The sequence below is a fragment of the Henckelia pumila genome, chromosome 4 (genome assembly GCF_033568475.1).
Source record: "Henckelia pumila isolate YLH828 chromosome 4, ASM3356847v2, whole genome shotgun sequence".
Lineage (NCBI taxonomy): Eukaryota > Viridiplantae > Streptophyta > Magnoliopsida > Lamiales > Gesneriaceae > Henckelia > Henckelia pumila.
The window spans coordinates 161,504,939-161,530,862 of NC_133123.1; the positions used below are offsets into that span (position 1 = coordinate 161,504,939).

Here is a 25,924-nt window from a genome sequence, read left to right on the forward strand (position 1 = left end):
TTTATACTATTAATTAAGGAAAGGGGTGAATAATAACTAAGTTTTTGGTGAGATTTTTTTTAATATATCAATAATATTCTTAATTAGTTTTTTTTATTTACCTTTATTTTAGAAATCTTTTTATTTTATAATTTAATTACAGATATTTAGAAAACAAAAATAAAATTATGATGGTATGTGTGCTCCGAGACGCTAATATATATTATTTGATATACAGGGTATTTAAACCCTATATTGAAAATTAGGTACTTCAATTTTCATTTATCTATTCAAAACCAAAAATCTCTATCTGGATTCTGGAACTTTTATCTTCTGTCCGGGAGAAAAGATACGATTTTGATATATTCTCCGCGCATAATTACTGAATCTTTTGCGAATACAATCTATTCCCTGAAGAATAACCCGTAAGTAGAAGTGTTTTTTTTATTCAGTTTTCGCTTTACATATGTATTTCTGTTACGTCTGGATGCTATCTCTATGGATATGTAAATTTTTTATGCTCCGAAATCAGTAATCATAGATAAAGTTTAGTTTTTCTTGTTTGTGATACCAGGTGTGTTGTTCCCTCGGAGCAGTTTCGTTGATTTGGAAATTATTATAATTTTTTTGCTGAATTGTGCTCGTTTGATCACCTAGGGTTTATCAGCTTGATGTCATATTTTTTGCATTGCCTTTGCTTTATGAAATTATACCCTATGAAGGTTACGGTTGGTATGAGGGATGATGTAGCATTTTAAAATTTGAATCTTTCTTTTTAGTTCATAATTTTGAGCACAATGGAAAGTTTGTGGGAAAGCAAAACTAATGAAATCTTTGCTTACGGTACAGATTTCCGGTTTTCAATATTTTTAAAAAAATGAGAAATTGCTACTTTTTAAAATGACAAGTCGAATTTTCAATTTAAACGTGAGCAAAATCAAATTTTCTGAATATATTAAGAAAAAGTTGAGAGGGGTTTACAGTGATTTAGTGTCGTAATCCATGATATATTTGTTTGAATTTTATTCAGTTGACTAAACAAGTGATTTCTTTTTCAGGGACTACGGTTTTGGAGCAGTTAATTCAGTGGGGATTGTCTGTGTGAATATGGTGTAGATGATGGCTTTGGCAACTCATCAGTTTCAGGTGATCATGTCTCTCCATCATCTTAATTGATGGAGCTTTAATATAACAAGCTCTAGAAATTTGAAGTCCAGATGAAGAAAATGTTTGTGCATTTTTTTAATAATAATTGTTTAAATGAGTATATCATGGATTGTTAGACATGATAGGCGCTTTTAATGCTTAATTAATGTTCATTTAGATTTCATGCAATATGATATTAGTTATAGTCCCTTCTAACTGTGAATTTCCGAGATTTGCCATGACTGCTGGATGCAACTTTATACAAGCCCACAATGTAAAGTACTCTGTTAACCGAGATCACTTCAAATGATAGTTAACAAGTCTCTGTCTCACAGTTTTCGGAAGTTGGTTGCATGAATCATCTATGTCCCAACTTCCATGAATCATCTTTATCCACCCTCTTTTGTGACCATCTTTTGTATATCTCACGGTTTTGTATATCCACATGGAACCAATTCTTGACTTTTTTCAGGGTTCTTATTGTCCTTCCCCTACCCTGTCTTCACCTTGGAGTAGAGGAAGGAAATTAAAACCTTTTGCACCGTCATTTCTTCCAGCTGGGCGGAAAGATCAAGTCATCTCTTTGAAATCCAGATCTCGCTTAAGGTAAATGCTTGCCTTCATCTATCTCTAGATCCGCGTTTACATGTTTCCGAGGATGAAAAGCCACATAATTTGACTTATTTTCAAGAAGAGCAGTTTATCTAATGTTGGTATGTGGTATAGATAGGCCTGATAATGAAATTTCAGATCTAAGCCTGTCATATCTACATCTAGTTACCTTATTCTTGTAGTCATAGATCTGCTCGTTTCTGATGCTCTACTCTTCTGCTGAAACAAGGAAATGTATGGAAACCATATCAATAGCTATCTCTTTTAACATTGATGGTTTGGGTGTCTCCATGAAGTGTTCAAATTAGAATCATGCTATTTCTTCAAATTCTCAAATGTCTCGTGGTTTTGTGGTCTATAGTCATTATCTGAATTCTGACCTTTGAATAATTTATAGATATTATGTGTGTTCCTGCGGTATCTCTGCTAATCTTTAGGTGAATTGACCTCAAGTTCTTGGTCCTAAACTGCATAATCTGTGCTTCCTTCGTCTTTAAGATTTCGACCTTTCGCACCCTGATTTATTGGTGGTTCTACACGTGTCTACAACCACACCATCAAATTCCATATTTTGCTAATGCTAGGACAACATGTTGTTTTATGATATAAACTGATCAAATAGTTTGTTTTACAGTGTAGGTGCTTTTCTTTTGCATGGACCAAAGTCAAAATCACTTAAAATATCAGCTTTCAAAGGTAGCAGTAGACATGATGATTCTGGAAACCTAAGTAATGGTTCAAAATCCCTGAAGAATCATGTTAAAGTTCCTTATTTGCAACATGAGAGCAAAGAATCCGCGGTTGAATCTTCAAGGCCTGCCTTGGATGAGATGACCGCTAGATCACTAGCTATGCAAAATTTATTCAAGAATTGGTTAACATTACTGCGTACACCCTCACAAGCCCAACCAGTGGAGGAAGTTGTCGAAGAGCCTTTTTCAACAGAGGCATCTGGATTGCAAAGTACAAAACAGAAGCAAGGAAAAGGCGAAATCTTGAAGGCAGCTTGGTACTTTTTCTGGGGCTTGGATGCAACAATTAAGATTCCTTTATTGATATTGTAAGTATTGTCTTTCGTCTCTCTCTCTGTCCTCACTGTTGGGGTTTTCTCAGAGAAGAACGTGTTTTATTTAGCTGTTCTTATAATAAAATGGTTTCTCTCTGTGCCTGTTCTCTTATCCAGATTTTGGTCTCGAACTTCTAGTTGTAGGTCTTGAGTCTTGACTCAAACATTAAACATTTATTCATACATAGATGCCCTTTAGACCAGTTTTTTGACACATCACGTCCACAACGCCATGAAACATTGCTGATGATTTGCACGTGATTTGTTTGCAGTACACCTCTATACATCACTGTGAACGTTGTCTACGGTTCGGAAGTATCCAAGGAGTTGACTCCACTTTGGATTCTTGGACCATTAATTGTGGCTCTCTACGTTAAGATGTTTCGGGCAATATGTAGCCTTTATGTATTCAGCTTCAAGCAAACAGTGAATATAGTGAAAAATATGCCTGCCTACTGCCTGCTGGCGTTCGATTACATTTTCCGTGGGAAGCTAAAAGAAGCCATACAAACGCACCTATGGAAACCGGTGGCGGATATAAAAAACACGAACTACAATGAGGTAACTAAGAGAATATTGAAGGATTTGCAAGGCTGGCTGGTGGAGAAATACCTCGATTTTGTTGAATCGATATGGCCATACTATTGCCGAACAATCAGGTTTTTGAAGAGAGCCAATCTTATTTAGCTTTTGAGACTTTTCTTCTAAGAACTAGTGATCACCGCTCAGTTCCCCCTTTTTGGGTGAAGCATTCGACAATCGTAGGCCGAGCCCTGTTTTCAGCCGGTTTCTCCGCTCGAGCAGTCGAGAGGAGAATGAAGAGGATCAGCATTGATAAATGGATTTCTCAGACGAAGACTTCGACCATTTGTTGATGCTGCTAATGTCCCTCAGACATCCAAAGGGACCCTTTTTCTGTATGGGAGATTTACTATCGGGTTGCAATTTTTTCAGGTTATTGCAGATTATAGATGTAGCTGATCGCATTATCTTCAATACGAACTCATATATACATTTGTACTTTGTTCTTTGTATAACTTGCTTATGCAAGTAATTATGTATTCTACATTTAATGAGGAATAATCCAACTCTCTTAAGTTTTTTTTCCTTGCTTCATGGAGATGGATGTACAAAATTTTCAAATCATCACTAATATTTGTATAGGATTATTTACGTTTACCTCGCCTGATATTTGTTGTGTTAACGAAAACGCGCAACTATATTTAATTTAAGTATTACATATGCTTTCATTTGAAGTCATTGAAAATGACAAATAAATCCTATTACTTCTAGTATTATATACGTCTCTTTCAGGTTTGTAGTTTTTTGCGTTTTAACTCAATAAAAGCGTAAGTCAAATACAAATCAAGGGTATAAAATATAATATAAAGACAAACTTGATGGAAATGTTTGTAATTTTAGAAGTTAGTGGATTTTTTTTGTTATTTTTCCCAAATCTCAAAGAAATATGTAACCTTTAAATATTAGCTGGATTTTTTTCAGTAATTATACATGTTTGTATATTATTATTATTGTTTTTCTTTTTTCTTTCCGTATAATTAAGAAGAAATATAAGAGTTAAATAGGAAATTGAAGCTGGCGTGCAGCAACGGCTGTGGTGATTTTTCCTTTTCTTTTTTTCCCCTTCTTATTTTTAAATATTTTATTAACTACAGAAATTAAACAGCTAAATAAAGTCAAATATTCATAAAAATTACTTATATATAAAACTAAGACATCGGTTATCTTGTTTAATGAGATGACAAAAAAAAATGAACATTTCGATTAATAAAAAATTGATAGATACATTATTATAAGAATTTTTTGTAGTGTATTTACTTATCTAATTGTGTCTGGTGCGTGAGTTGATTATTGGTTGAATAATCCTTATTTATCTTATCGATCAAATCAAATATTATCATGATATAATTGTTTTATCGAATAAAAAATTGTCGTCAATAAAATAATAACAAAATATTTATTCTAAATAAAAATATCTTTTGAATATACTAATGTTTTAATTAGATATGTTGAAAATGAACTACATATGTAAAATATGAGCTATAGGCCTCGTTTGGTTTCAAAAGCCAGGCCAAAAAATCACTTTTTTAAGTGCTTTTCAGTTAACAAGGTGTTTGGTTGATCAAAAAAGTGCTTAAATAAGCACTTTCTAAAGTCAAAATTAGAACTTTTTCAAAAGCCAAAAATTGTAGCTTTTAAAAGTACTTATTTTAAAAAATCTATGCAAAATCCAAACGGACTCATAATAAGATCGTGGTAAGGACATACAAGTTGTTGTGGATGTCCTAGATTGTAATTAAGTTCTATATTTACAGTTATTTGGATTTATATTTAGGGATAATTATATATATTACCCATGCAAAATCATGACGTTGCTGAAAACTCCTGCTGCTATTAACTCATTGTATTTTGAAATTTTGAGCAAAAATACCTCTGAAAAACGTACGGACAAAGAGTTGTGTGCTCAAAATTTGAAAACATGGGAGTATGTGCTCAAACTTAAAAAAACACGGGAGCTAATAGATCATTTTTTTTCGCAGGGATTTTTTAGCAATCTCGGTATTTCACAGGGTAGAGTATGCAATTATCCTTATATTTATCATTTATTAATATATCACTTTACATTTTTTCTTATTTGTAATTTTTATTGTTTTTCGTAAATTTTTATTTATATTTTAAATAATTTATTATCTTCGAATTTCCTAACGACCCCAAAAATCAAATCAAAATAGAGAGAGCCTGAGCCGGCGGCCGAGTGGTCCACTCCAATGTGAAATGCAGCATTCAGCAACAAAGCTGCCGCTTTCTTTACTTCCACCAACCAAAATCCCGTAGCGTAAATTCTCCGAATTGCCACCATTTTTGCCTCCACTTCGCAAATGGTATCCAAAATCTCCAGCAAAAATCATATGGGTTTTTCTTGAAACGATAAAAAAAAATCTGGGGCGCCCTTTTTGCTTTGCGGCGGTGGTTGTTTGTTGATATTGTTTTCTACCCTCTGGGTTTGCAAGAATGTTGCTTAGAATGAAACTTGGTTCTTCGTATTCTTGTGTTTCCACTTCTCTTTCCCCACCTTTCCAAAGGACGGACGCTTTGAAGGTATGTTTCTTGCTCTCTGATTCTTGATTGCAATCGATTATGACCTGTTTTCTCTGGATTGTTGGCCTTTGGTGATGGTAAGATTCCAGTTGTTTTTCAGTTTCGTGATGTGATTTAAATTATCAAACTAAAATTTGCAAGAATTGGAAGTTGTTTGACATGACTATGTTTTGAATTTTCTGTCACAGCTTAAAACATTCTATCTTTGACTTCATCTTTGATTTGTTGGTTGGTGGAATGAATTGGGTTGGTAGGAAGTTTATAATTAAATGATGCAATATAATGTTATTGTATTGCATTGTCATCTTAAGGTTAATTCAGCTTGTTATTCCGATAATCAAAATTTGAAATTTTATGGAAAAATGGATTTGTAGCTCTAAACCAAATATACCACGGCCTGAAAGAATTGATCCAAAATATTGACAGATTGTGTTGGAAAGTTGTTTAATTTTATTTCAATAGATGCTGCCGTGTGTTTTCGGTTTCATTTTGAAAAACTTTTTACCTTTAAATATCAAAGTCAATATCTCAAACTCTGAATGACGACAGGGTTCAGACGTTTTTTTTTTCTATTTGCAGCATGAAAATCCGTCATGTTTAAATGCTTACGTCTGTTCCTTCAGTTAAGGTTACATCTGATTTCAATTTATTCCTAATTTCAGTTGAGCTCAAGACTAGGCCTCTCTGATGGCTGGAATTTGTATGCAGAACCATTGAGAAATAATAAAGGTAGCTTTTGCTTCATTAAGTGCCAAAAATGATAATTTCATAAAAGATGCACTTGAGATGCGATTTGTCCCTTTTGTTGGGAACCAACAACTCAGTAGTTGTCTCACGGAATAAACAAACCTTTGACAAATTCAAAATGTCTTGGATTATGATGACTGAACGATTTCGTTGGTGGTAGGTTGTTCTGTGTTTGAAGCTCACCTATTCTAAGATCACTCAACTTGTTAAATTTTGATGCCATTATCTCTTAATTTTCTGTTCAATTTTAGAACTTGCTGGGATCATCCTGGTTATTGATTTTGTACTTTTTTCAAGGAGTTGATTCATGCCAGCTCACACAAAGGAAGCTAAAAGGAAAAGATAGCGTGTTGAAAAGGCGATGCATTCTCTATGCTACCCCTGATGATGAATCATACAGTGATCTTGAATCAGATAATTTCGAACAGGAAAGTCCAAATCCTCCTGCTGAAGATGATGTATCTGAAGATACTTCATATAATCATATTGAAAGGACTGGAGGAAAGCCTGGATTTATTTCATTTTATGGACAAACAAAAAGAAATGAGGAAGAAAGTATTGTTTCTATCCCTGGGACAAATCAAAATGATCTTTTGTGGTTTGTTGGTCCCACTGTCCTTGTAGCATCTTTTGTCTTTCCATCACTTTATCTGCGCAGGATCCTAACGACGATATTTGAGGACTCTTTGTTAACTGGTAGGTTAAATCTAGCCATTTGATACTGTTACAAATTATTTTTGAAGACGGTGGATTTAAGATAATGATGCAACCGGGAAACAGTTCCAAGTTTGTATCATCACATAGTTACTGTTTCTCCCAATACTTTTATAATTTGCCGTGCTATGAATTTTTCTGTAGAAAATTATTCAATCTTGTTTTTGCAGACTTTCTGATATTGTTCTTCACGGAAGCGCTTTTCTACTGTGGAGTTGCTGGTTTTCTTCTCCTGGTAGATCTACTAAGGAGGCCTCTGGAGCCAGTATTTTCTTCGGCAGACCGCAACCTTGCCCCTCATTTGGGAAACCGCATTGCTTCTGTTGCTGTTTTGGTTCTTAGTCTGACAATTCCTATGGTGACAATGGGGTTCGTTTGGCCATGGACAGGTCCTGCGGCTTCTGCTACTCTTGCTCCCTATCTTGTTGGCATTATTGTACAATTTGCTTTCGAGCAATATGCAAAATATGTCAACTCTCCTTCTTGGCCTGCCATTCCCATAATCTTTCAAGTAAGAATTGTTTGCTTTTAACACCGTGGAAAATTAATTCGCATTTGTTTCAACACTGAGACTTATTTCACCTGAAGCATCCCATTCTATGCTCTCTTTGAGCATGCTGCAGAATAAAACTGTTGGCTACTAACGTACTATTTTTTCGACTCTGTGAAGGTTTATAGGTTGCATCAACTGAATCGAGCCGCACAATTGGTGACGGCCCTCTCTTTCACGGTGAGAGGGGCTGAGATGACCTCACACAATGTGGCTATAAATGGTTCCTTAAGTACACTTCTGAACGTCCTTCAGTTTCTTGGCATCATCTGTATCTGGTCTCTTTCGAGTTTCATCATCAGATATTTTCCATCACCCGCCACTTATGATCGGTAAGACCACGAGGGATTGTCACCGCTCTAGAAATGATCTGGCAGTACATATAAGACTGCACAGGATCGCAGGTCAGCGTTTGATCTCGTTTTTTTCCCTAGGCATTGGCCTATAAATCCATGATTAAAAGAATTATCATTTTCCACCATTTAGCATACTAAAAAATCTTCATATTAAAAACGAGGCCCCTAAATAATAAGCCAGATTATAGTTTCTTGATTCGTCACTGTTTCTGAGGCGTGTCTCTTATGGTTTTCGACACATTGGGTCTGCTAGAATTTTCCGAATCCTTGTATAGTTTCTTTCAAATTTTTCATCTTGATATTGTGGAGAAGACCCTTTTTGGAGGAGAAAAAGCTAATTCTTTTATGTGCTCTACTTAAATGTAATGTGACATTGTTTTCTTTATAATGCTTTTTTCATATGCAGTTTTTTAGGATTGAGCAAGTGATTATGTGTTAAATGATTCATTAATGGAACTGATCTCTAGTTTAACATAGTGTGTTCATTAACTTTTAACGTAATTAATTGTAATAATTAATTGAATTAAATGCCAACCTTATTTTCAAAGAAAAAAAAAAAAAAAAGATTGTTTTCTTGTATATGACTTATGAGTGAGTATATCCAAAAGTTTTAGTGATAAATGGATTATAAAAGTTGAGATTAAAATAAATAAATAAATACATATATATATATATATATATATATATGAAATTAATAATTTTTTGGGCTTGGGAAAGAAATATTGAAATTAAATTAAAATATGATATAGCCACTGGGCTAAAACTAGGTAGGCCGGCCAAGGTCCAAGTCAAAATTTAGCCGGGCCTGCCAAAAAAATGTTAGTCAAGCCCATAGTCTATCCCGTTACTAGTAGGCCTAGGTACCCGGCTGCGATCATATATTTTTATTTTTAATAATTAATAATTTTAGTTTCTTATATTTATAAATAAAATAAAATGATAAGAATATGAAAAAAAATAAAAATAGCAACGTTTATAAATACAACTCAACACATATTTGTTACGAAAACAAAGAAAAAATAATAAAAATATTTGGAAAAATATATTTTAAAATTAAAGCGAGTACTAAAAAGAACCGGTTAGAGAATCGAACTAAATCGAATCGGATTTAAGATCATCGTTGGATAATATTTTCGATTTCGGTTTCACCTAATTAGTTGCCACCATATTTCCCAAAGACATAACGGCTTAGTAAATCAGTTATTTTTGTTTTTTTTTTTGGTTTGAAATATTGTTTATCAGTAAAGTGGAAAATAATAAAATTTAATAAATCAAATCAAGATTTCTTATCACATGTTCACACACTAAGGACAGTTTGGGCCAACTAGAGATTAGTTTTCTTCTCTACCTAATCCACATACTGTTTTTTTATATTTTAATTTATAATCTTTTAATTTCAATGGAACAAATATGATGTAGACAAAAAAACATACCAACTTTAAAATTAATAATGCAAGAAGAGCATAATTGAGATTGACTTATCACTAACAAATAAATCAAGAAATTAAACTCAAGGCATAAATCCAAAGGAGAAGGTACATTATTGATGCCTTGGTCTTTGAGTATAATATACATTATATATATATATAAACAAAGGTTGACGGGTTAATATTACAAAGAATAATTTTTTTATGAAGCGATAATCTGTTCATTATTCTAAACAATTATAGAATTTAAGTTAACGGCACCGATACAATTCAAATCTATACGCAGTATGTCACGTTTTAACATACATTTTATATATATATATAAAAAAAAATCTATAATTGGACCAGACATCCGGACATTCACCACGCGGGCAATTGTTGACAAACTTTTTTTGCGAAAATTCTACTCTTCAAACAATAGTTCAAAGTACTTTTGTGCATGTAGCATATACAAAAAGAATTGAGAGTTGAATTTAGGACCACGAGCTCTCAATTTTTTTTTCTTCTAAAGTTATTTGTTTTGGCCCCCCTAAATTTTAATTTTGGTTGGTATTATCTAATATTTTGGGTGATAAGTGTGAGTATACCGAGTGGAAGTATATATCTCAAGAAAATGTGGTGAAAACTAATCCAAACATAGAGAAAACATTGTCCCTTTTAAAGGGGTTTTAGTGGGGCAAACTTTATTGGATTTTTCCCATCACAAAATGGTTGCCCCATGCCATCTATTCCCAATTTCCTAAGCAACTGCGCCAAAAGATAAAACTACAATAACACAATTAAATTTATATTTTTAACTACATAAATAATCGAGTGTCATGTTTTGATCGCTCTACCTTCATACAATTGTGTGATCATGCAATTATCGTCATCTGCATTTCACTTTATGATAATAAATTTTAGGATAAATTGTTTTTTTATCCTATATTTAATTTTTTTTGCGATTAGTCCTCCATGTTATTAATTTTTAGTTTTAGTTCGTTTTCTTTGTTTTTTTTTGGTCAACTTTATTCTTTTTTCTGACTTAGCATTGAAGTGATACCAATATAAATGTGTATACTTTCACATCATTATTCCCAATGAAAATTACTAAAATTTTCAAAAAAAAATTACTGAACTAAAATATATATATATATATATATATATATATATATATATATATATATATATAATTGATAACATATGGGACTAAAACTCCCAAGTGACAAATTTACGAAATCAAAATACTGTTGTCCCCAAGTTTTATGTATTAAAATGGAGTGTACATAACACAAAAGTGGAGTGCAAATAACATTATTCAGTTTTAAATATGTCAAATCCTATATAAACTTCAAAACAAATTTATAAAAAAATTTCGAGCAAAATTTATTTTGGTCACAATAATTCGAAAAATTGACAAGCTAATTGCTAAGTAGTGCACGCATGTTCACTATCAAAGCTAATTTCATTCTCAAGCCAACTCATTTGTTTCCACATGTTTGTTCTATGTGAGCAAGAATACCCCCAATATTGATCATGATCAAAAAGCTAGCAAGCTTTAAATTAGTAGGCTAAATTACAACTTTGGAATATATTTCACATGGGTTTGGTTTATCTTTAGTCCTTCGATCATAATTTAATTTCGTTGATTTATTTTTAGGTTTTTAAATGAACAAAATTTGATATAAAAATCTTTTCTAAAGTATAAATTTTTGATTTGATAATATGCATCAAAGCGCTATCATTTTACTTATTTTAGCATATAGTTCACCACATTAACGAGTTTCTTATTATTAAAGTGCTAGTAAAGGATAGATGATTTATATCTCATTTCAAATCAAGATCTCGAGTTTGAAATGAGATATCGAGTTCGAAATCCAACCATGATAAATACGTTCACCCAACTTTATTTTTATTTAAAAAAACACTATATAAAGGGGTGGTTCTTCTCTTGTGTTGTTTTCTTGTATTATAATTGGTATTAGGTGGCATTGGTTAGAGTAGAGGAGATTAATTGTGGAGTGTTAAATCATGAAGCAGGATTAGAAATGTACCAAACTAAGGACGTGTACTTTACTTGGCCTCAATAAAAAAGGAGTTGTCGGATGCCCCATAACCATAAGGGACATAAAAAAGAGTTAATATTCTGAAATCAGAAAATTATGGTCTTTACCAATATATATATATACCCAAAAAAAAAAAAAAAACCACACACACACACAAAATAAATAACTATATATATATTTTTTGAAAAATACATTTTTTACCATGAAATTTGCACTTTTCTTATTTTTGGTTCTATTAATAGTATTTTAATAGTATAACTTGCATATTTTTTTAAACAATTTTGGTCTTCACATATTGAATTTTCATTTTTAATTCTGTAACTCGTATGTATTTTTCTTATTTTTGTTCTTTGTTTACCGGATTCCACAATGTTTGTTGGTCAGAAAAAAAAAAGAGAAAAAAATAAAAATAGCAGGATTAAATGAAAATTTATCGTAACCAAACCAAAAATAAAATAAAAATTTAAATGACTGGACTAAAATGCAAATTTATGATTAATGTAACTAAAATTTTAAAAATATATAAATTAGAAGATAAAAAGAATATAATTTTCTCTAATATTTTCCGAAGCGCACTAATTGGAGTTGTGGGGATGGCTGCATGCACAAGTTTCCTTGGTGATATGCTCTTCTTTAGGGAAAAAGTCAATAATTATATACAAAAAATTGCTCATGATATACTTTATACTTAGTCATCGAAAAAAACAAAAAATATATTCTGGTATATTTGAGCCAGTTGAAATAGAGTCGTATCCTTCAATGACAAAGAGTGGTGAGAATTTTTGTTGCTAGTTAATTATCCAAATTATAATTTTCTCACAACATCGAATTCTTTATTAAGCTAATATTACACATCCATATAGCGTAAGGCCACGATGTTAGTCATCCGATAAATAAGAAAAATATATTTTTGAAACAATTATATGTTATTTATAATGATTAAAAGTTGTATCGATTTACTCGAATTTATAACTGGTGATATCATAACTACTAAATTAAACCTTTTAAATCGTACGATCAGACTCCGCGTTTTAATCATTTTTCTAATAGGAATACTATTACATCCCGATAAAAACTGATTACATTTACCAATTTGGAATTATATATTGTGCGTTGTTAGAATTCACCAGACTTTGGTACCTACTATTGAAAATATATCTTTATAAATATTGTGTATATCTTTTGTATCTTTTTATTTATTTATTTCCTTATCTCTATCTCGTGAGATTGTATATAAATATACATTGTATCTTTATTTTTGAATATATGAAAAATATATTCCCCAAACGTTTCTTCATGGTATCAAGAGCTCCCGGCCTACGCCACTAAACTCTAGCCCCACCAAGCCCAAGCCGAAGCCGCCGCCGCCGCCCCTCCTCTCCCAATATACTTTTTTTTTCTTCCGCCGACTAACATGGCTGCTGCACCCGGTCCGGCTATCATGCTTTCAATCTCCTTCAATGTTGCTGCTCATGCGCCTTTGAAGCTGACATCCACAAACTATCTTTCCTGGCGTCTCCAGTTCATGACCCTTCTCACTGGTCATGATCTCCTTGGATTTATTGATGGATCTTACTCTTGTCCACCATGGACCATCCCCGTCGCTGCGACGCCGGCCACGGCCACCGCTGCCGCCGTTCCTGCCACTTCCTCTTTGAATCCTGCGTATACCGCTTGGATCCGTCAGGACCAGCTGATTCTGAACATCATCATTGGATCCCTCTCTCCCTCCTTGATTCCATTTATTGCTACTGCCACCACTGCCGCCGACGCATGGACCACTCTTGCCAATACCTATGGCAAGCCCTCTCGTGGTCGCATCACTCAACTCAAAACACAGCTTCGGAATCCGGTCAAGGGATCTCAAACCATCACTGAATTCATGCAGTTCATCAAATCAAAGACTGATGAACTGGCCCTCATTAATGCTCCGCTCGACATCGAAGATCTTACAAGGAGCTTGCTCATGCCATTCAAGCTCGTGACACTGCCATCTCGTTTGTGGAGCTCCATGAAAAGCTTCTCAATCATGAGGCTCATCTACTGGCTGGACGGGGCTCTCTTTCTGCCCTTCCGGCAACAGCCCACTCGACCCAGCGCTCCAACCATCAAGGCCGCCGCCCGCTACCTACTAATGTTCTCGGCGCCTCCACTGCCCAGCCTCGTCACGGCGATGCCTGGAATCCGCGGCCTGCATTCCACCAACCCGCCCAGGAGCAAGGCCAGTATTTCTCGCGCCCGTATCTGGGGCGCTGTCAGTTCTCCAGTCGTCAGGGTCACTCTTCTCGGCGCTGTCCTGACTTTCAATTCACGCCAGCTCCGTCTTCTGCGTCCCATGGTGGTCAACCACGCGCTGCCCCGAGTTCGCCATTTTCCTCGGTCGCCGCGTTTACTGCTGCCTCGCCTGCGTCGTCTGACTGGCTCCTAGAATCTGGCGCCACGCATCATGTCATCGCCGATCTCTCTAACCTATCTCTCCACACTCCGTATGCTGGCTCTAATGGAGTTGTTGTTGGTGATGGCAGTGGTCTCCCCATCACTCACACAGGTTGTCGCCTACCACCATCTAGTTCCTCTAAGATTTTGTTTCCACACGCCCTATGCGTTCCTTCCATTAACAAAAATCTGTTATCTGTGTCTCAACTTTGTAAAACTAATGATGTCATTGTTATTTTCTCTTCCTCTGATTTTCAGGTGAAGGATCCTCGCACGGGGGCTATTCTCCATCAGGGTCCACTTAAAGGCGGTGTCTACTCATGGTCTGCGTCTTCGTCTTTTCCGCCACTGGCACTCTCTGCTTCTGTCGTGTCGCTCCCTACCTGACATAGTCGTTTAGGTCATCCGTCTGCTCAAGTTTTACGTTATTTAGTTGTGTCTAAGTTTGTGTCCTGTTCGTCTTCAATTCGTCACTTTCATTGTAATTCGTGTTTATGCAATAAAAGCCACAAACTTCTGTTTCATGACTCTTCCCTTACTTCGTCATTTCCTCTTGATCTAATTTTTTTTTGATGTCTGGACCTCTCCGATTATCTCAAATGATGGGTATAAATACTATGTTATATTTGTTGATCACTATAGCAAATATATCTGGTTGTATCCTTTAAAACATAAATCGGATGTCTTATATGTCTTTAAATGTTTCAAATCTTTGGTTGAGAAGCGCTTTAATCGTCTCATACTCACTCTGTATACTGATAATGGTAGAGAATTTCTTGCCCTCAAAGACTTTCTTAGTGTGCATGGAATTTCTCATCTCACCACTCCCCCTCATACTCCTGAACATAACGGCTATTCTGAACGCTGTCATCGTCATATTGTGGAAACCGGGCTTGCCCTTCTTCAACATGCGTCAGTCCCTACTCATTTTTGGCCTTTTGCCTTTGCCACTGCCACCTATCTCAAAAATCGCCTACCAAAACGAAACCTCTCATATAAATCCTCGTTTGAGTGTATCTTCGACACGATACCTAACCTATCCAAACTTTGAATTTTTGGTTGTCTCTGTTATCCGTGGCTCCGTCCCTACTCTCCTCATAAGCTTACACATCGGTCATCCCCATGTGTCTTCCTTGGTTATTCTCTTACGCAGAGTGCCTATCTCTGCTATGAGCCATCTTCTGATCGCGTCTTTGTCTCTCGTCATGTTGTCTTTGTTGAGTCTACTTTCCCTTTTGCCAGTGATGGTTCTGACAATGGACGTTGCTCTGGTACGCCGCCTGGATCGCCTGTGGAGGACCCCTATGTCGTTGATTCTTTACCTGTTGAACCTTTTGCCCCACGCCCAGCTCCACCTCTCCATCGCCCTGTGTCACCTGCCGTACAGCCCGAACCCGGGCCAATCACCAAGCCACTACCCACCCACGCAATCCCGCCTGCCGACCCAACACCTACCCCTCCTGATTCCAACACTCATCCCATGGTCACCCGATCCAAAAACAATATTTTTTGACCCAATCCCCGCTTCGGTCTCACTGCTATCACTGACGCTGCCCCATCTAAGCCTACATCGCACACTCTTGCTCTCAAGGATCCTCGCTGGCGTGCTGCCATGTCTGAGGAGTTTGATGCACTTCTTCATAACGGTACTTGGGATCTTGTTCCGTCGGATATGGCGCAAAATGTTGTTGGTTGCAAGTGGTTCTTTCGGCTTAAGCGGAAGTTTGATGGTTCTATTGAGCGTTACAAGGCTCGTCTGATTGCCAAGGGGTTTCATCAACATCCGGGTCTTGACTTCACTGAAACCTTTAGTCTTGTGGCCAAACCCACCACTGTTCGAATTCTCTTGTCCTTGGCTGTTTCCAGTGGTTGGTCTCTTCGTCAAATGGATGTGAACAATGCTTTCCTTCAGGGTCATCTGGACGAATGTGTTTATATGGCTCAACCACCTGGCTTTGTTAACTCTGATTTTCCGGCGCATGTCTGCAAGTTAAACAAATCAATTTATGGTCTTAAACAGGCACCAAGGTCCTGGTACACAGCCCTGCATCGGTTTCTAATCCATATTGGTTTTGTTGCCTCACTGGCTGATACATCCTTATTTATTTTTCGTTCTGGTAACGTCATCATGTATCTCCTTGTCTATGTCGATGATTTAATTCTTACAGGAAATGATGTTGCTGCTCTTCAGAATTTCATTGATCAGTTGGGTGCTCGGTTCTCCATAAAAGATCTTGGTTCTCTCTCTTATTTTTTGGGTGTTGAAGTTATTACCACTTCAGGGGGCCTTTGCCTATCTCAGCGAAAGTATCTCCTTGATATTCTCACTAAGACAAACATGGCTGATTCGAAGCCCGTCTCCACGCCTCTTGTCACAACTGCTCCTCTACACCTCTTGGATGGCTCGCCTCCTGCTGATGCTACTCTATATCGTCAGATCATTGGTAGTTTGCAGTATCTCTCCTTTACTCGTCCGGATATTGCCTTTGCAGTTAATAAGCTATCACAATTCATGCATGCTCCCTCTTCTCTACATTGGGGGGCGGTCAAACGTCTTCTCCGCTATCTTAATGGCACTCGCTCATACTGTCTAATGCTTCACTGCCACAACTCGCCATCTCTTCACGCATTTTGTGCTGCTGACTGGGTGGATGATGTTGATGATCGCACCTCTACTGGTGCATATATTGTTTTTCTGGGTCCCAATCCTGTCTCATGGTGCTCACGTAAGCAGGGTTCTGTTGCTCGTTCTTCTACTGAGGCTGAATATCGTGCAATTGCTTCCACTGCTGCGGAACTACAATGGGTTCGTTCGCTGCTTGATGAACTCGGCCTTACTACTGTCTCATCTCCAGCCTCAATATATTGTGACAATGTTGGGGCTACTTATCTCTGTGCTAATCCAGTTTTTCACTCTCGCATGAAGCATATTGCTCTAGACTATCATTTTGTTCGTGAGCTGGTTCAACGTGGTAAAGTTCGTGTCTCTCATGTATCCTCCTCTGACCAGCTTGTTGATGCCCTGACCAAGCCTCTTGCTAGTTCACTTCTTCGCCTTCTTTGTTCCAAGATAGGTGTCTCTCCGCATCCACCATCTTGAGGGGGCCTATTGGAAATATATTTTTATAAATATTGTGCATATCTTTTGTATCTTTTTATTTATTTATTTCCTTATCTCTATCTCGTGAGATTATATATAAATATACATTGTAAAATATATGAAAAATATATTTTCCAAACGTTTCTACACCTACCACTAAGGTGAACCTATCAAGGAACGACTGATTTAATGTTTATTCACGATGAACATGAATTTTTTTATGTAGCGAATAGTATGTGTAATTTTAAAAAAAAATTGAGATATCATGCATCTTTTTCTCGATATAGGACGCAAAACATTTAAATAAATTATCACGAAGGAACAATTTAACAATGATAATAAGACAATTCAAATAATGGAATTGTACCAATTAAGTTGACAATTGCTGATGTTTTTTGACCTCATCTCTGCAAGTCAAACTAAATTAAATATACATTAAAATAGATTCTCAGAATTAAATGTATATATGCATATTCAATCAATGAACCCTTTTCCGTATATATTAGAATTTTGTTGATATCCCATTCGAGTGTGACATAAAGCACAGACTTAGGGAGATCCCCACCTAATATTTCTATTTCTATTTCCCTAAACGTGGCCTAGTGGGGGATCCCTATATTTCTCCTATGGATATTTTTTATTTTATTTTCTTAAAAAATTTCAATCTTCATAATTTCTCTTCAAAAGCCACTAAAAAAACATACAACTCCATGATTGGTTTTTGTGGTTTACCTCCACACCACTAAAATATAACCATAAATTTCGACAATTTGATTTATAAATCATTACATGTACAACTGTTTAGACACCACATATTCGATTGGTATCGTATCTAAGACAATTATTGCAGTCTAACAATCTGCATCTCAATAATTGTGCTAATTGCAATCTAAGATGATATTGACTCTGATGTCAATGATAGGATTAAATGTTCGATGTTTTATTGTTGGATATCTAACTCGATCTATAAACAATTTCATCGATCAGTATTTTGTTCTTTTTGATCGTCTGAATATCACCGAAATATTTTGATCACGTGCATACTGTAAATCCTTGAAGATATATGGCAATGCTCCAAGAACTATAAACTGAGAGAATATTTAATTGTGCATCGTGTTGTGTTTATTGTTCAACTTATATTCTGTCAATTAAAATCTACTTATGTATATAGAATTTTAAGTTTGGCCTAACCAAAATTTTACTCTACCTGGCTATAACTCTGAATGCATACTGAAAAATCAAATATTTTATAACTAATAATAATGCTATAATTCAAATTTTTTTAAACCGTACAATATCATAAACATTATGTTTCGGTTATTCCAAAATAATTATTGTATTCAACAAAATTATGTCCATTTAAATTTTAAAAATATAAATAATTTATTTCTAATTTTTTATTAAAAAAATGCACCTAATAATTAATTTTTTTTAAAGTTTGGATAATATAAAAGAGCCGCAGCTTTTGCCAAAATCTCAAAAAAAAAAAGTAAATGGCGAGAGTGAATATTAAAGAAATTGAGTTCAAGCTTTCATGAATATTACTACTATTTACCTTTCTTGAAAAGTTGATTGGGCACACCACTTGGCTTTCATGAAGCTATATATAATCTCCATGCTCAGAATTCTTCTTTCTGGGATCCATCCTTTCTTCTAAAATCCAAACATGTTTCAGCTTTTTGTTCTTCAAATTCTCTAAGACTTTGAATTTCTGATATGTTTCTTGATCCAATCCCATGTACCTTTTAGTTTTAGATATTTGATACTTCTTTGCTGTAGAAGCTGTTTCCTGTCACATGTTTTGAGATGGGATTCTTCTGTTTTTGTGCGATGTTGATTTGTTTCACTCTCTTTTCACCTTTTTCTACTCCTAGTGTTCTTGGAGATGATATTACCTCTGATTCCTTCTGGCTCCTTAGAATAAAATCGGAATTTGTAGATTCCTTGGGAGTTCTTGACAACTGGATTCAAGGAACCAGCATGTGTTCTTGGAATGGAGTCACATGCACAGAAGATCAAAACAATGTTTTGTCTCTAAATCTGTCCCATTCCGGGCTAAAAGGCTCCATATCTCAAGAATTCTCAAAGCTCAACTTTCTTGAGGATTTGGACTTATCAGCAAACTCTCTCACAGGTCCTATTCCTTCTGGTATTGGGAATCTTCAATACTTGAGGGAACTGAAGCTTTTCTCGAACTCCCTCACCGGCTCGATCCTTGAAGAGATTGGCCTGTTGAAGAAGCTCCAAGTTCTTCGAATAGGCGACAATTTTCTCACCGGCCAAGTGGCACCGAGCATCGGTAACTTGACTGAGTTGCAGGTGTTAGGCCTTGCTTATTGCCAGCTCAATGGAAGTATACCGAAAGAAGTTGGGAAGCTGAAGAATCTCAGGTTTCTTGATTTGCAGAAGAATAGCATTGGTGGAGTTATACCAGAAGAGATTGGCGAATGCATTGATTTGCAGAATTTAGCTGCATCCAACAACAGGATTGAAGGGGTGATCCCTGGTTCAATCTCCAATCTTGCATCTCTTCAAATCTTGAACTTGGGAAACAACAGCCTTTCTGGACACATACCGGTCGAATTGAGCCGGCTTTCGAATTTGAAATACTTGAATTTGCAAGGAAATGGTCTAGGAGGTGAAATACCAGTGGAGCTCAACAGATTGGTTCTGTTACAGACACTGGACTTATCTTATAATAACCTCTCAGGGGCCATTCCTTTGCTTAACTCTGAGTTAAAGAGTCTTGAAGTTCTAGTTCTGTCTAGCAATCTCTTAACAAGCACCATCCCGGATCATTTTTGCGCCAGAAACTCAGTTTTACGCAAGGTTTTCCTTGATCAAAACGAGCTGTCAGGGAACTTTCCATTGGAGATCCTGAATTGTTCATCCATTCAACAGCTGGAGCTCTCTGGAAACAACTTTGGTGGGCCGCTGCCGTCGGATCTTGGCAAGCTCGGTGGCCTTACCGATCTTTTGCTCAACAACAACAGTTTCACTGGAGTTCTACCATCTGAGATAGGGAATTTGAGCAGCTTGGAAAGCTTGATCCTCTTTGATAACATGCTGAGAGATGAGATTCCAGCCGAAATCGGAAAGCTGCAGAAATTGCGCGTTTTGTACCTTTATGATAACCAAATGTCAGGAAACATTCCAAGAGAGCTGACAAATTGTATGAGCTTAACTGAGATTGATTTCTTTGGAAACCATTTTTCGGGAGCCATCCCTCCAACAATTGGGAAGCTTAAGAATCTTGTTATCCTTCAGCTGAGGCAGAATGAATTGTCTGGTCCTATTCCATCAAGCTTGGGGTACTGCAGAAAGCTTCAAAGGCTTGCTTTAGCTGATAACAAGCTCTCGGGACCGCTTCCATCGACGTTTGGGATGCTCTCTGAGCTGTTTCTTGTTACACTTTACAACAATTCACTATCAGGTCCACTTCCAGAATCACTCTCCAATCTCAAAAAACTTAGAATCATAAACTTTTCGAACAACCAGTTTAGTGGAAGCATTTCTCCTCTCACCGGTTCGAATTCTTTAACCGTTCTAGACTTGACGAGCAATAGTTTCTCAGACAGGATTCCTCCTGAACTAGCCATGTCTAAGAACCTGATTCGCATTCGCCTCGCAAACAATTTTCTTGTTGGTAACATCCCTACTGTGTTTGGCCAGCTTAAAGAGCTTCGGTTTCTCGACTTGTCGTTCAACAATTTAACCGGTGATCTTGATGAAACCGGGCTATTAAACTTGGGGAATCTTGGCCATCTTCTCCTCAATAACAACCAGTTTTCTGGGACGATTCCGAAATGGTTAGGAAGCATTCAAGAACTAGGAGAACTTGATCTTTCATCCAATAACTTCAATGGCACAGTGCCCCCTGAAATTGGGAACTGTTCCAGATTGCTAAAACTTTCTTTACATAGCAACAAATTAACAGGTTCCATCCCACCAGAGATTGGAAACTTGAACCTTTTGAACGTCCTGAATCTCCGAAAAAACGAGCTATCCGGTTCAATCCCTCCAACAATCCAGCAGTGCAAGAAGCTATACGAGCTCAGGCTCTCCGAAAACAAGCTAACCGGTCCCATACCTCCCGAGATAGGCACGTTAAGCGAGTTACAAGTCATTTTAGACCTGAGTTTCAACCAACTTTCAGGTGCAATCCCTTCTTCCATTGGGGATCTAGTGAAGCTAGAAAGATTGAACCTTTCTACCAATCAACTCGAAGGGAAAATCCCATCTTCGCTCGAAAAGTTGTCGAGTCTCCACAGACTTAACCTGTCAAACAATCATCTCCAGGGCCAGCTTCCTCCAACCTTTTCAGGATTCCCACTTAGTTCTTTCCAAGGCAATAAGAAACTATGCGGCCCACCATTAGTACCATGTTCGGAATCGTCGCTACACGAGAGAAAGTGGCTATCAGAATCTCAAGTAGCAGGCATCATAGTGGCCATCGTGTTCACTTCCACTCTGATATGTCTCTTCTTCATGTATATCATGCTCAGAATCTGGTGGAACTGGAGAAACAACGTCGCGGTTTCTTGCTCCGAAAACGGAGGTTTCGATTACAAAAAAGAAGATGAAGAATGGGTTTATGGAGAAGAGATCATCAAGAGTAGTGATCATCAGTTTTGGAACTCAAACAACATCGCATTGGTGCCGGCACAACCGAAGCAAATCTCTGAAGAGACTTGCATTTTCCAGTTCAAGTTGAGTTCCAGTAGCTCTACTAGTCCTTCGGCTTGAATTTAATCTTTTCTTTCTCTTTATTTTCTTGCATTTCATAATTTCATTACATTTTTTTGTTGTTAATGTTGTCAAATTAAGATTTTTGTGAAGTACTGCATATAATATAGTTCATGGGGAATTACAGAGGTTCCAACTGAATATAGAGATAGAGTATTCATTAATTGTGTAAATCTAATAGCTAGGGAGGTGTTATTTTGTTGTATAACTCATATTTCCCCCTAAATTAAAGCCTTATTAATTCCATGTGATTACATGATAGAAATGTGTAATATATTTTGAATGCAATTATTGGAAATTATGTGTAATTTAGTATAAGAAATTTATAAGATTTTTTTTACATAGCGGAAATGGTCATATCAGCTAGAGTTAATGGTCATTTCAAATGAAGATTTGTTCAATTTTTTGGGAATTTTTTGTCATAATATAAAATTTTTAACACAAATATTCACGTGAAATCGCGACTTAATTCTACTCTTATGGGACCATCCCACCATTTCACAACAATATGAGTCAAGTTGATTCATCTCATAAAGACCTACTTAAATTTTACATCTTAATAATCTTTTAAAACATGTATCACATTCAAATTTTTCTCGAGGTCTCTACCTAAAATTATTGGGATCCAACAAATTACTTGATCAAATTCATTGTACTTAAAATATCTAACGAGTGACCGATAACTTACTCATTTGTAACTCATCTGACGTCAAAATCTTAAGTATCCAACAAGACTTGAGTTCAAGACTCGATATTAATCAACCTTTTTCCCATCTAAAAGAAATATCTGATGAGTGACTTTTGAGTACCCACCATCATTTACGAAATTGCATACATATATTGACATATACACATATACTTCAAAAACTCTGTCCATACACTTGTAAACCAAAGCGCTACTATTTCTACTTCTAGTATTTATAAATTCACCATCTCACAAAAAAAAGACATAATTATATAATTTTTAATATATATATATAAATAAATGCGCATTATTCCAGGTGAGAAATTTATTTTTTTTTTTTTGAAAATAAAAATGAAGTAGAATGATATATTTGATTTGGAATAAACTCAATGCAAAATTGGCTACTTCTTACTTGAGCATGCAATGCATTAATACTGCACTCCTACTTTTCGGCCTCGTGCATGCTGACGCAATGCAAACGTCACGTCACAAAGCGATCAAAATAAAATCTCCAAATATAAGATAACATCCCTGTTATTAATCAATCAAATTTAAAATGAAGTGTGTGGGCTCATTATCCTTCTTTAAAAAAAATGATTGAATCTGTCGTCGCTATATGTTATTCAATGTGTATTGAGTAAATTCTAAATTGACGTAATAGACTATAAATTAATCATGTTAATCAAGTAAATCATTTTGAACAAACTTTACATAACATGCTCGCTCGACAAAATATTGATCAAATATCCATCTACTTGACTTATCCAATTCACCAACTCAAACACTCTCAGAAGGGTCGTGGGCTCATTATATATACTAGAACTCGGTGCACGCTTTGCGTTCTTATTCGATCTGTTTTTTTTGTGAAGAAATACCAAAAAAAAAAAAAAAAGCAAAGCAAAGCAAAGATCAATTTTGAAAAGTGTTTTTTGTAAATAAATAAATTAATTTTATATACGTGTCATTTTCGTAAATAAATAAATATTAATAGAAAAAATAAAATGACATTTTGATAATTAAATATATACTAAAAGATAAAATAAAGAGTTTAATCATACCAAACATATCAATCCTTCAATTTTAATAGATTAAACTTGAATATATATATATACTAGAAAACATGCACGTGCGTTGCACGTGAAAATCGTACATTGAAATAATTAAAATTCGAAACAAAATTAAAATAAAAAATCATGCAAGCAATCTCGCAAGTCAATTTTGCGAGATAGATTTTATACTTGAGACAAAGATGAAAATTATTAATTTTTATTTCAAAAGTATTATTTTTATTTGAAAATACAAGCAAGGTTGACTTTTTTTAAAGATTTTTATAACAAAGATTATTGACATAAGACATCACTTCATTCAAGATCATGTTTGATAAACGACATTCAATTTGAATACATTTCAACTAAGCAACAAGTGACAGACATTCTCACTAAGTCTCGACGCTAAGTTTTCATACTTCTTGGTTTATTTTATTTAAATTGATTATGCTTGACTCAGAGGAATGAAAATTAGAACCGATAAGACAGTTGTTATGTTAATTTTGAAAATTCATCTAATATATCTCGATTTTGAACTCAAGCTGGTACCAATTGATTTTGAACTCAAGATGATACAATTTTGAAACTAAGTTGTACACATGTCAACTTTTCAAAAATTAATCTAATATTATCCAATATTTTCATGTATTATTCACTTATGCATTAATAATATTTGCGTCCCTTTACATCTTTCATTGTTATGCTTGATAGAGAATTTGCATCATCAAATCGTGAGGGGTTTATACTTTATACATTTCGAGTTTGTCACCTATTATTAAATATCAATGTCAAAGCTTTATAACTCTATTTGTGGGACAGTGACAATGAATTTCATGCATATTAGGATGCATGTTATAATTAATGTTGATACTAATGAGTTAATTATACAGGTAGTATTGATGAATATATTGAAAAAAAACAATCCATATGCAAATTTTCGTCGAATTAAACAATATTATTATATTGAATACATCAAGTTACATATTTATAAGGAAATTGTTTTTAATCATCACTGTTATATATAAAACTTTACTAGCAACAATGTACGTGCGTTGCACGTGAAAAATACGTGTTGGAGTAATAGAATTCAAAACAAAATTAGACAACTCTATAAAATTGTTATAACAGCAGTATTGAAACTTTTGACAATTCATGTTAATAATTACTCTCAAATCGATCTTGAAATAAACATATTCATTTAATTATTTTTTAAAAAATGGACTAAATTTTGTAATATTTTTTTATCGTATCATTTTCTTTTGTTTGTCTTATTATGGATTTCATTGCATTTTTTTTGGTCTTTTGTTATATGTATTATTCTCTCAATATATTTTTTTGGGCAATCAAATGATACATACTATAACATTCCAGATCCGACGACTATCCCCAATTTTGAGAATTCAATATTAGTAAGCTATAGGTAATAGACAATTATTTAGTTTTTACTTGTGTTACTTTTTGTTTAATTGTGTAGTTTTTTTTATATATCTTGTGTAGCTCACGTTTTATGGTTTTTTTTTTGAACTTTTATATTAATGATTATATGTATTGCATGCATACAATATACATCTACAATTAATTATATTTCAAATATCAATATTTATGCGTCAAAATAAATTTATTGAATCATAATTTAAGAACTATTTACAAACTAAAATCTACATCATAATTAAGATTCAAAATTAACATGCTGACATAAAAGTATGATAAAAATCTGAAGAATTAATGGTGTTAGTTCAAAGACAAAATATGATAATTATAAATGAAGTTAGCTTAATTAATTAGAATTTTTTTTAATATATATGTTTAATTAATTAGAAAGTTTTCAATACAGTATGTTGATAATTATTTTTTTATATATGAGTTAGTGATTGAGTCATGTATGATCATGTTTTGAATTTTTTTCCCACCTTAAGTTTTAATAATAGTTTATTGTGAGTTAAATTTCCAAATGAAACAAATTATCAAAACAAAAACTAATTATACAATTCAATAATTCGGGTTTTTCGATTAGTGACATCATTAGTTTGCTAATTTAATATATTTTGAACTCATATTCGATGAGTTTGACAAGAAAAATAACGCAGAAAAACAAAATTTAAATAAAATTATTTGATTGTATTTGTAGCGCAATATTTATATTTCATAT

General features: G+C 34.8%; 3 protein-coding genes across 3 annotated transcripts; all 3 read left to right on the plus strand.

Moving 5' to 3' along the window:
• Nucleotides 1-257: 257 nt before the first annotated feature.
• LOC140865920 (uncharacterized) lies at nt 258-3,907 on the plus strand. Its single transcript, XM_073270761.1, has 5 exons — nt 258-404; nt 1,038-1,125; nt 1,598-1,731; nt 2,372-2,797; nt 3,076-3,907. The coding sequence occupies exons 2-5, from the start codon at nt 1,096-1,098 to the stop codon at nt 3,488-3,490; spliced, it is 1,005 nt and encodes a 334-aa protein (XP_073126862.1). The 5' UTR covers nt 258-404; nt 1,038-1,095; the 3' UTR covers nt 3,491-3,907.
• A 1,661-nt stretch (nt 3,908-5,568) lies between these two features.
• Nucleotides 5,569-8,689, plus strand: LOC140865834 (uncharacterized). Its single transcript, XM_073270625.1, has 5 exons — nt 5,569-5,923; nt 6,586-6,652; nt 6,968-7,366; nt 7,555-7,895; nt 8,055-8,689. The coding sequence occupies exons 1-5, from the start codon at nt 5,837-5,839 to the stop codon at nt 8,268-8,270; spliced, it is 1,110 nt and encodes a 369-aa protein (XP_073126726.1). The 5' UTR covers nt 5,569-5,836; the 3' UTR covers nt 8,271-8,689.
• Nucleotides 8,690-18,805: 10,116 nt separating this feature from the next.
• On the plus strand, nt 18,806-22,310 carry LOC140863584 (uncharacterized). The gene has a single exon (XM_073267114.1). The coding sequence runs from the start codon at nt 19,105-19,107 to the stop codon at nt 22,042-22,044; it is 2,940 nt and encodes a 979-aa protein (XP_073123215.1). The 5' UTR covers nt 18,806-19,104; the 3' UTR covers nt 22,045-22,310.
• Nucleotides 22,311-25,924: the final 3,614 nt, after the last annotated feature.